Here is a 12,153-nt window from a genome sequence, read left to right as displayed (position 1 = left end):
AAAATAAGGTGCTTGGGACCCTTGTGAAGGTGGGACCATGCAAATAAGGTGTATGGAACTCTTACATAGGGATTGGTCAGTTTCGCCATTACACTAGGCTTAAAATGAGCTATCCCAGAGGCAAAAAGAGGGGCTCTCACCAGCATCATGAAAGAAGAGCCAGGAGTGGAGTATGTCCTTTGGACTCAAGATCCCTGTGGTGAACCTCCTCCACCCAGGAGACAGAGAGAGTTGTAACACTTTGCTGAGACAGAGACAGCAAGAAGCAGCAGCAAGAAATGGCAACAGCAGAACCAGGAGACTGGGCAGCAGACCCGACAGGAGATAGCACCATGGGCTTCCTGGCCCCCAGAGCAAGAAAGCTGAGTGCCTTCAGGCAGGTGGCTTACTAGTGGAGTGAGGTGTCTCTGGGCATTTGTTGGCAGAGCTAAAAGAGCTTTGTAACACTTGCCCAAACAGAGCAGAGGCCAAGCGGAGGGGTAGAAGGCTAGAGAGAGGCCTGCCTGCAGGCACTGTTGAGAAGAGGCTGTCCTGATCAAAGAACTGTATCCCGAGTTGTTTCTGGTCCTGAATTGTAACCTGTTGTTAGGTGTTATCAAATTGGTTCCGACTCATAGTAACCTCATGTACAACAGAATAAAATATTGCCCAGTCCTGCACTATGCTCATAATCTTTGCAATGCTTAAGCCCATCATTGCAGGCACTGTGTCAATCAATCTGTTACTTCCCTAACAAACCCCATGAGTACAGTCTGTGAGTTCTGTGTGGCCATTGAAATGAATTATCGAGCCCAACAGAGAAGTAGTGAGTACCATGGGAGGGACCATTGGTGTCAGAATTAATAAAAAGGGTTGGAGGGTGGAGGCATGTCTGACCTCTGCCTCATAGGAATCAGCCTTGGGCTGTTGATCTTGATCTTCCTCCCACCTTGTGAAGTTAGGAGAGGTCAGATTCTGCCATCACATCTTTGTACAGGTCTTAAAGGCTCGTGAGCAGCCATCTAAGGTGCAACTATTGGTCTCTCCCTGTCTGAAGCAAAGAAGAGTGAAGAAAATCCAAGACACAAGGAAACAATTAGTTCAAAGGATTAACGGACCACACAAACCTCAGTCTATGCAACCCTGAGGCCAGAAGATCTAGATGGTGCCCAGCTACACTGCTTACTGCTCTGAAAGGGATCACAATAGGAAGTCTTGGACAGAACGAGGGAAAAATGTGGAACAAAACTCAAAATCAAAAAAGACCAGGCTTCCTGGTCTAAGAGACTGGTACGACCCTCAAGACTAGGGTCCTTAGTACATTTTTCAAGCCTGGAACCAAACTCACCCCCTGTGGCTCAACTTTCAGCCAAGGAATAGACAAGCTTGTAAGGTGAACAATAACACCAGGGAGCGACACACTCCTTAGAACAACCAACCATATGAGATCAAAAGGGGAGCATTTGCCCAGGGATGAAGCTCAGAAGGCAGGAAAGGATAGGAAAGAAGAAGGAATGGAAACGGTAAACACAGGGAGGAGGCAGTGGCAAGAGTGCTGTTACATTGTGGGGATTACAATCAATGTCACAAAACAAAACGTGCATGAATTATTGACTGGAAAACCAATATGTTCTGTAAACTTTCAGGCAAACCACAACAGAAAGTTAAAAAATGAAAAAGTACTATCATTATCCTCATTTTACAGATTAAAAAAGTAAGGCAAAGAGAGGGTGGGTAACTTGCCCAAGATCACACAGCAAAGCAGTGAAGCTGGAATTTGAACCCAGGCAACCTGGCCCTCAAGTCCCTGTTCTTTAACCACTAGGAAATACTGTCTCTTTGGAATTGGAGCCCTAGGCCAGGGAAAGGTAGGGCAGGCAGCACTCTGGGCTCCAGCCCCCATCCCAAACAAAGCAGTTCCCCTTTTACATCTTGGACCCTGGACTTCTGCAAATGATGTCACCAAAGGCAAAGGGGAAGGAGAAGGAAGGTCTGAGTTAACAAAAAGATCATTTTCCATTGAACAAGCCCAGCTGCTTCATTTTATGGATGACAAAAGCTTAGGACCAGAGAGGGAAGGTAACTTAACCAAGGTCACACAGCACAGCATGGGGCTGGGGAATGAGTAGGGAAGAATCCAGCACCCTGACCCCAAGGGCTCCCTGAGTTTCCTGCCTACCCAAAAGACATTCACTGGTCTGGGCTGCACTGGCCTTGTTCTGCCATCTCCATTCTCCTTGATGTTGCCTGCCTCCAAATAGCTCTCAAGTCTGGCTCCCAAGCCCAGGTCCAGTCAAGGACCCAGCAGCCCCCTCAGATACCCACCTCCTGCATGATGGGGGAGGAGCAGTCCACTCTGTCAGTTCCTTTCATCTCAGTCATCACAACCTGATATGAATTTGGTTGTTCCTTGTTTTCCCAACTCTACCCGTGAGGGCAGAGCCCCATCATGTTCACTGCCACATTCCCCAGCCCCCTCCATGACATGATGTCAGCTCTCAATAAATATTTGCTGAATAAATAAGTGCCCCATAGAGTGGGTAGATGAATGAGCATTAATGCCTACTCCAGGGGCTCCCAGGGGGCTGCTCCCGGTACAGCCCCATCTCCTTGGTCCTGCCTGCTACCTCTTACCCTCTTCTCCGGGTCTAAGAAGATCTTGGTATAAAAGAGCTGGTCGCTGTCGCTGTCCCGGCCCTCCCACTCGGACACCAGTTTGTTGAGATTGGGGGCATAACCGATGAAGCCTGGAGGTTGTAAGGGGTACACAGAGACAGACACTTAGCTTCCGGCCTCCAGGTCAGGGGCCTCCCCCAGCCTCCCCTGTCATCCATCTCCCATCCTTTTCCTACCAACCCCACCTTCTCCTGGAAGTCCCCTTGGATTTAGGGGAGGTAGCATTTGTAGGCTGTTTCATGAGACAGGGAAGGCTGTGGGGGAGTGGGGGTGATATTAGGGTAAAAAAATCAAGAGCTCTGTGATGATTAATTTTTTTGTTAGTTTTGTTTTTGTTGTTGATTTGTGACTGAGGAAACCCCACGTTACAAAGTAGAACTGCGAGCACCATAGGGTTTTCTTGGCTATAAGCTTTATAGAAGCAGATTGCCAAGCCAGTTTCTTCTGCAGTGCTGCTGGATGGGTTCAAACTGCCAACTTTTTGGTTACCAGCCAAGTTTGTGCCACTCAAGGACCTTGTGGGGTAGTTAATGTTGTGTGTCAGCTTCACTAGGTTATAGTTCCCAATGGTTTGGCTATTCCACAACATAATATAATTTGATTTGGTCACATTCCACAATGTCATCTAATATAATGCAACCAATTAATTGGTTAAAAAGGGCTTCACCTCTGGTGTTCTGCCTCTAGACTACAGATACTGTGGCAGAACCCTTTTTGTCCCTTCACTTTTCACTCTTCCCGTCGCCTGGCCTATAGCTCCTGGAACACAAGCCTACAGAAGTCTCCAGCCTGCCACCTGACCTATACGGATTCTGGATTTTCCAGCCCTCACAATCATGGGCCAACTCCTTGAAGTAAATTGCTGTGTATATACGGCTCACTAGTTCTATTTCTCTAGAGAACCCTAAGACAAGCTCTATTTAGGACATTCTGGGTTTGAGACCTATGAGACATCCATGTGGGGTGCCAGTCAGGGGGGGAATCCTCACAAATGCAGTGGCTGGACCAACCCTTGCAGCCCCGCACCCAGCTCTCTCACCTCCAGAGCCCAGGAACCTCTTGCCATCAGACACCACTGGGTACTTGGCCTCCAGCCTCCGGTCCGGGTAGATGAGCTCCTCGGCTGAGAAGACCACCTGGCTCTTGGCCTGCCGGAACTTCTTGAGGAGCTCCCGGGGCCCTGATGCAAACACCACATCATAGCTGCAGCCAGAGCAGAAAGCAGGGGTGGGGTGAAGACACAGGCACCAACAAGAGATCAAAGGTTTCCACAAATCCCTCTCTTCCTGTACCAGCCCTGGCCACAACCTGGAAAATGAATCTGCCCATGTCTCTGGCCCTGCCTGCCATGGGTTCACCTGACTCTGGCCAGAGAAACACCCCCATAATGCATGTCTTTCTCACACTCAACTCATGGCTTGCCACACCTGGACAGGTCACCTCTTGCATACTTCCATCAAGAGTGGAAATGGACTACAGCAGAAGGTCTTATCCTCAAGTTCATGGATCCTCCAAAACTGTAGGCAACCTTAACTAGAGTGATTCTCCCTCACTCCCAATGTTCTGAGAAGAACTCATTCCAGAAAATTCTTCTATCTCTCCAAAAGCAGCCCAGCCCAGGAAACCCTCAGCCCAATCAATACCTGTCTGTGAAGAGAATGACCAAGTTCTCCTTGTCTGTATGCTTCTCCAGAACTTTCTTCAGCAGCCGAACCTTCTGCCCACCACCTGCCGGTGTCTCCTGCCCACCGTTCCAGTCCTCCCCTAGGCCAAGCGCCTGTAGAAAAAGGTCCTTTATCACTGGCTTTACGTGAGTCTTTTTCCAGTCAAATATCCAGGTGTCTGTTGAGCACACCTCCTCCCCTGCTCTGTGGGGAAACCATTCTATAGCATGTGTGAGGTAGACCTGGCTCTGGGGTGATCATGTGACCATGCCTGGCCAATCAGAAGGCACTACTCCTCCAACTCCACCCCCTCCACCCCCATAGCTTTGTGCAGGTGACCCAAGCATGGCCTATAGAGTCTTCCCTGGGACTGTTCTGTTACAGCTCTAAGAAAAGTTATTTTATTCTGCTCAGATTGCAAAGCTGGGTCATATGAGTCTGTGGCTGGCAGTCACCTTACCACCATGTGCAGAGAACATGTCTGCAAATGAAAAAAAACAGGGCCTAGAGGTGGAAAGACAAAGCCCCCACCATGTTGCTTAAATGCCTTGATCCAGTTTGGCTAAAGCCAGCCTTTGTTTCAGTTCTCACTCATATGAGCTAATACATTTTCTTTTTTGCTTAGTATCACTAGGTGACAAGCACCACATACACAGTGACATGGTCTATCTTATCCATCACTCTATCTTCAATGCCTGATACTGTACCTGACAGAGAAGGTACTCAGCACCCTCGCTGAATGGAGGAATGTCTCCCCACTGGGCTCAGCCCCATGGTATGCACACAAAGGACACAAAGGCCACACCACAGATGGACTAGGCATTAGCTGGTGTTTATACAGGTAAGGTTTCCAAACCATGTTCACCCCAAAATCACCTGGACAGAGTTGTGAAAATGCTGATTCTCAAGCTCTACCTTCTAATCTATCTCCAGGTGAGTCTTACGCAGCCTGCATTTGAACCCCGCTGCATACCTCCCAGCCTCCTCTGTCCCCAACACCTTTACTCACTTCCCTGACTTCATTTCTGCTGTGTTCTCTACTCCCTCTTCCTTTCCCTAACTCAGCTTCATCCTTCAGACTTCCAGAAATCTTCCCGGTTGCCCCAATTCTGTTTCAGGGCCTCCATAGTTGGGGAAGGGAAGACTCCCAGCTCCTGGATTTGCCCACCACTCCTAGGCTGCCTCCTCCTAGCCTGGGGACCCCTCACCTGGATCTTGTAGTTGAAGAACTGGGCTGAGCGCTTGAAACGTCGGAATCCCTCAGTCTCCTTGGTGGCCACTGTGAGAACTAAGAGGTTGTCTGGGGACAGAGAAGAGTATGATGAATGGGAATTGAGGATGAGGGAAGGTGACAAGGAGGCACAGGTCACTGTTCCCAGTGACCTGTCAAATCCTGATATGATTGGTCTTCATGTCCATCCATTATAGATGGAGCCTAAGGCCCAGACAGGAAGGGACGTGTCTAAGATACTTAGCCTGTCAATGGCAGAGCTGGGATATAACCTGGTCTCCCAATCCCCCTCCAGGGCTCCTTCTACTTGGTGACTGACCAACAGGACCAGAAGCAGCTACTGGGGATGTGTTTACATTGTGGGACTAAGTCTTTCTGGTTTTAGGGGGCCCAGGTCTCCCACAGGTACAGATGGAAAGATTTGCTCTGAATGCTGAACCCCAGGAGTTCAGGAGGACCTCTTGACCAATGCTGGGATGCCAAATACACAGCATAGATGCCACCACTCTCAATGCTCACCTAGGGCAGACATTTCTAGTCAATCTTAACAGTTTCACATGGTCTTGGATTCTCCCAACACAGTACTTCAGGCTGATACAATCAACCAGAGCTGATTACAACTACAATAGAAAGTGACGAGTGATCCCTCTATCAGTCTACTCATGACCTTTGGCCAGAGCACCTTATGCTACCAAAAGGGTTTTGTTAAGTGTGGGCTTTGTAGTGTGGCTTCACCCCTGCAATGGAACCTGCCAGCATCTCGGGCTTGGGAGACCTGGGGAGCTCCTCCCAGACCACACTGTGACTTTGTTTCTGAGAAGTGAAGGCCTGCAGCTGAGAATCCCAGCTGCTGTGGGTTGAATTTTGTCCCCCTAAATGATACATCCAAGCCCCGATTCCTAGTACCTGTAACTGTGGCTTTATTTGGAAATAGGGTCTTTGCAGATATACTCATGTTAAAATGAGGATTAAGATGGGTCCTAATTCAATGACTGTTGTCCTTATAAAATGAGGGAAATCTGGACACAGACACACATATGAAGACACAGACAGACACGGAGGAAATGCCATGTAACAACAGAGGCAGAGGTGGAGTGATGTGTCCACAAGCCAAGGAATGCCAAGGATGGCTAGTGAGCACCAGAAGCTATAAGATCCTCCTCTAGGACCTTCAGGAGCATGACCCTGAAAATGTTGATTTTAGGCTTCTGGCTTCCAGAACTATGAGAATCAACTTCTGTTTTTTAAGCCACCCAGTTTGTGGCACTTTATGGCAGCCCTAGGAGACTAATACAGCAGCTGTGTAACCTTGAGCACACACTACCTACTTCTCCAGGCTGTTGGACTCATTGAAGGAGATTAGGTATGTAACATCCTTATTGGGGTGCTTGGCTCATGCTAAGAGCTTCCTAAGTATCAGTTAGTACTGGTGTTGATTAGTGAGAGTCAAAGGCCTTGCCTTGGCATTCAAAGCCCTCCCAGATGTAACAGATGACTTACTCATCCCCTCCTCCAGCTGGGTATAACACCTTGCTAGGCTCCTACCCTCCTGACATGACTCCCTCTCTCTGCTCTTACTCAACCCTTCCTTCCTTCAGATCCCAGAGCCAGTGATAGTGACCGCCCCATCCCCCCGCTGCCACTTCTATGAAGTCTTCTTGGATTTCTCCTGCCCTCTCTGGGCTTCACGAGCCTCAGAGGCAGGACCACATTTTGCAGCATTCATGTTTATTTCACTGCGTGAGTCTTAGTTCCCGGATAGTCAAGAACTGACACCTGGTGGGTAACAGACCCGTCATGAGCAGCAACCCCAGGAAGTCAGGAGGAGCCTGGGCTCAAAGAACAAAGGGATCCACTGGGCGGAGCCTGCTGAGTGGCAGGGGCAGCCCCACAGGCTGCAGGCCTCAGAACAGGGACCTGGTGCCAGGTGGTCCAGCAGGGACTGGCAGGAATCAGATGGTCCCACAGCCAGGCATGGCCCCAGGGACGTGGGGGAGGAGGGGATAGAAGGGGGATCCACCAGGCAGGTGTGGAGAGGAAAGAGCTCACCACCTGACCTGGGGTCTAGAAAGAGGGGTGCTCCTCAGTCTTAGGGAAGGGCACCCTAATTCCTGCCAGGATGGTTAAGTCTCCACTCAGACAGTCAGCTCTGAGGCCCTCTTGTTGACAGGGGCTTCTGGGGACAGGAAGGGTGTCACATTTCATGGATAGAAAAAGCCAGAGTGTTCTGGATTCCTAATCAGATGGGGCTCCTCGGGGGTGGGGGATGGGGCGCGGGGGTGTGGGAGTGTACGACTGACAACAGACAGCGTGGTGTGTCTCCAGGCTCTTTTCTCGAGTTCCTGCTTCCAAACAGTACCGATAATGGCTTTAGTGAGAACTTTCTCTATGCCAGACACTGTTCTAAGTACTTTATAGATAATAACTTGCCATTGAAGAAAAATTAAAACAAGTTGCTGAGAGTCAAAGTATGACCTTGAGAATATCCCACCTGAATTTAGAGACCATCTCAAAAATAGATTTGACACACTGAACAGAAATGACTGAAGACCAGACAAGTTGTGGGATGGCATCAAGGACATCACACATGAAGAAACCAAAAGGTCATTAAAAAGATGAGAAAGGAAGAGAAAACCAAAATGGATGTCAGAAGACTCTCAAACTTGCTCTTGAACAGAGAGTAGCTAAAGTGAATGGAAGAAATGAAGTAGAAGAGCTGAACAGATTTCAAAGGGAGGCTTGAGAAGAAAAAGTAAAATATTATAGTGAAATGTGTAAAGACCTGGAGTTAGAATACCAAAGAAAAGAACACACTCAGCATTTCTCAAGCTGAAAGAACTGAAAAATAAAAAAAAAAAAATTCAAGTCTCGAGTTGAAATATTAAAGAATTCTATGGGCTAAATATTGAATGACAGAGGAAGCCACCAAGGGAAGATGGACAGAATACACAGGGTCACTGTACCAAAAGAACTTGTTGATGTTCAACAATTTCAGGAGGTAGCATACGATCAAGAATTGATGGTATTGAACGAAGGCCAAGTGGCATCAAAGGCATTGGCTAAAAACAAGGCTCCAGGAATGGATGGAATACCAATGAAGATGTTTCAACAAACGGATGCAATACTGGAAGCACTCACTTGTCTATGCCAAGAAATTTGTGTGTGTGTGTGCGATTTGGGTGAAAGTTTACAGAGCAAATTCATTTTCTATACAGCAGTTCATACACATTCTGCCTCATGACACTGACTACAATCCCCACAAGGTAAAAGCTCTCTTCTCACCTCTTCTTCGTGGTCACCTTTTCTGTGTCCTTCCCTATGCATTTCAGCCCTCTGAGCTCTCTTCCTGTGCAAATACTGCCCTTCTGATCTCCCATGATTGATTGTTCTAAGGAGTGTATTTATCTGGTGTAAACATTCACCTTATATGCCTGTCTATTGTTTGTCTGGAAGCCACAGGAGTGAATTTAGTTCCAAACCCAACGGGTTGACTAGGGGTCATAGTCTTGAGGGTTTCACCAGTTTCTATCAGATGAATAAGCCTGGTTTTTTTTTTTGTGATTTTGAGTTTTGCTCCTCATTGTTCTCCTACTCTATTCAGGATCTCCTGCACTGGTCCCTTTCTGAGTGGTTGACAGTGGTAGCTGGGCACCACCTAGTTCTACTGGTCTCAGGGTCATGTAGGCTGATGTCTACATGTTCCACTAGTCCCCTGAACTAATTGTTTCCATGCATCTTTGGTTTTCCTCATTCTTCTTTGCTCTGGAAAAAAGCCAACTGTTGCATCGAGATGGTTGCTTGCAAGCTTTTAAGACCCCAGTTGCTACAAGAACATTTTTTTATGTAATACGTTATGCCACTTGAGCTTGATGTCCCCTGTGTCCGTGGTGCTGATCCCATAGGCCCAACAACTCACTACCTCAGAGTGGCTTATGACAAGAAATTTGGAAGACAACTACCCGACCAACCAACTGGAAGAGATCCGTATTTGTGTCCATTCCAAAGAAAGGTGATCTAGCAGAATGATGAATTTATTAAACAATATCATTATACCACATACAAGTAAAGTTTTGCTGAAAATAATTCAAAGACAGTTGCAGCCTGTAAACTTTCACCCAGATCACAATAATAAAAAACAAAACAAAACAGTTGCAGCAGTGCATTGACAGGAAACTGACAGAAACTCAAGCCGGATTCAGAAGACATGGAATGAAGATGTAAGATGGATCTTAGCTGAAAGCAAAGAACACCAGAAAGATGTTTACCTATATTTTATTCACTATGCAAAGGCATTCTAGTGTGTGGAACATAAGAAATTATGGATAATACTGCAAAGAATGGGAATTCCAGAACACTTAATTATGCTATTATGGAACCAGAACATAGACCAAGAGGCAGTTGTTCAAAACAGAACAAGGGGATACTGTGTGGTTTAAAATCAGGAAAGGTGTGCATCAGTGTTGTATCCTTTCGCCATACTTACTCAATTTGTATGTTGAACAAATAATCTGGCTGGACTATATGAAGAAGAATTAGGATTGGAGGAAGACTCATTAACAACTTGCAATACGCAGATAACACAAACTTGCTTGCTAAAAGTGAAGAACATTTGAAGCATTTACTGATGAAGATCAAAGACTACAGCCTTCAGTATAGATTATACCTTACCATAACAAAAACAAAAGTCCTCACAACTGGACCAATGAGCAACACCATGATAAACAGAGAAAATACTGAAGTTGTCTAGGATTTCATTTTACTTGGATCCACAGTCAGCACCCACAGAGGCAGAAGTGAAGTAATCAAACAACATATTGCACTGGGCAAATCTGCTGCAAAAGATGTCTGTGAAGTATTAAAAAGCAAAGATAATTGCTTGGAGGACTAAGGTGCACCTGACACAAGCCATGGTATTTTCAACTGCCTCATATGCATGTGAAAGCTGGACAATGAATATGGAAGACTGCAGATGAACTGATGCATTTGAATTATGGTGTTGGTTAAGAATACCGAATAACCATGGACTGCCAGAAGAATGAACAAATCTGTCTTGGAGGAAGTGCAGCCAGAATGCTCCTTAGAAGCAAGGATGGTGAGACTTCATCTCACACACTTTGGGCATATTACCAGGAGGGACCAGTCCCTGGAGAAGGACATCATGTGTAGTTAAGTGTAGTGTTAGTGAAAGAGAGGAAGACCTTTAATGAGATGGCTTGACACAGTAGCTTCAATAACGGGGTAAGGCTGGCACAGAACCATGCAGTGCTTTGTTCTGTTGTACTCATAGGGTCACTATGGGTTGGAACAGACTCAATAGTACCTAACAACAACTGCCCACTCACAGTCAGGAACCCGAGGTTCAAAGATGGTAGGTAATAACTTGGAAGACATTATGCTGCGTGAAATAAGTCAACCACAGAAGGACAAATATTGTATTAGTTCATTATCGTAAAAAGTCAAAGAAAGGTTTACATATGGAAGGAAACTTTCTTTGTTGGTTACCAGGGGTGGGAGGGGAGGGAACACTACAAAAATATTTTAAAAACTAGAAGCTGGGAAGCGGCTATACCCGACGGTCAGTGGAGGCTTGTGTGTTGCTACGTTGCTAGAGATTTCAGTGGAGCTTCCAGACTAAGAGCAACCAGGAAGACAGGCCTGGTAATCAACTTCCAAAAATCAGCCAATGAAAACCCTGAGTCACAACAGTCTGATCCTGTTGTGCATGGGGTCTCTATTAGTCAGGGGCCGACTCAATGACAGTTAACCATAGTAGGGGAGAAAACAGAGGCACAGAGGGGCTAAGTAACTGCCCAAGGACACAGAACCTCAGGACAAGAGGAGAATGAATGGCATTCCAAATGCCCAGGCTCTTAAAGTCACCATTTCCCTGCCCAGTAGTCCAGCATCCCACATGCCAGACACTCCTGGCTAAAGATGCAATTCAGCATTCCCAAACCCGCACCCCCCCCCCCACATCAGCACTCAGCTCCTGACAGGCGGTGAGTCTCCTCCTCCCAGCTCACAATCAGGCCCAGCCAAAGCTCTGGGTAACCCATCTGTTGTCAACGTGGAGGATTCGGGTTCCAAGCACCAGTGCTCCACCCGCCTGCCTTCTGTCTGGTCCATGCAGCCTGCCTTGGGCTGACGCCAGGACCCTGTCAGGCCTGGTGCCTGGGAATTCAGTCCTCAGGACCTACTGCCCAAAGTCCAACAAGGGTTTACCCAGATGGCATGGGCTCATGCTCTGGGCTCAGCAGAGAATCAGGAAAGACAGCAGAGTAGAATGGAAAAAGACTGCTGGGCAAGGTAAAGTTAGTCTCTCTGGGCCTCAGTTTCCTCATCTGTAGAATGGGAACAATGCAGATACTCAAGAGTACCCTTCTTCAGAAGACTCTCGTGAGGATTACGTGAGCTGATGCACAGTTGTTAGTACAGGGCCTGGCCGTGGTGGCCGTGTAGGTTTTTATTACTGGTAACCACTCCCCTCAAGAGAGAGAACCATACATGGCAGGGCAGGTGCTGCCCTGGGGTCAAGGATGGAGAGCAAGGCTTATGTGGAGATACCATTCAGGAGGTCTGGAGGAGGGGTGTAGTCCAGGCGAG

At 47.3% G+C, this 12,153-nt stretch overlaps 1 protein-coding gene across 1 annotated transcript in view; it reads right to left on the bottom strand.

Moving 5' to 3' along the window:
* The window catches only part of PLOD1 (procollagen-lysine,2-oxoglutarate 5-dioxygenase 1), a 34,759-nt gene that overhangs the window by 17,643 nt on the left and 4,963 nt on the right, over positions 1-12,153 (bottom strand). The window contains exons 2-5 of the mRNA XM_007942641.2: positions 5,528-5,619; positions 4,299-4,432; positions 3,695-3,858; positions 2,614-2,726 (exon numbers count right to left, since the gene is read on the bottom strand). Of these exons, the coding sequence (XP_007940832.1) occupies positions 2,614-2,726; positions 3,695-3,858; positions 4,299-4,432; positions 5,528-5,619 (503 nt within the window). The remainder of the gene's footprint in view (positions 1-2,613; positions 2,727-3,694; positions 3,859-4,298; positions 4,433-5,527; positions 5,620-12,153) is intronic.

The sequence above is a fragment of the Orycteropus afer genome, unplaced genomic scaffold, assembly GCF_000298275.1.
Source record: "Orycteropus afer afer isolate SDZICR_OR568_19922 unplaced genomic scaffold, OryAfe1.0 scaffold00094, whole genome shotgun sequence".
Classification (NCBI taxonomy): Eukaryota; Metazoa; Chordata; class Mammalia; order Tubulidentata; family Orycteropodidae; genus Orycteropus; species Orycteropus afer.
This window is presented reverse-complemented; position numbering and strand designations above follow the sequence as displayed.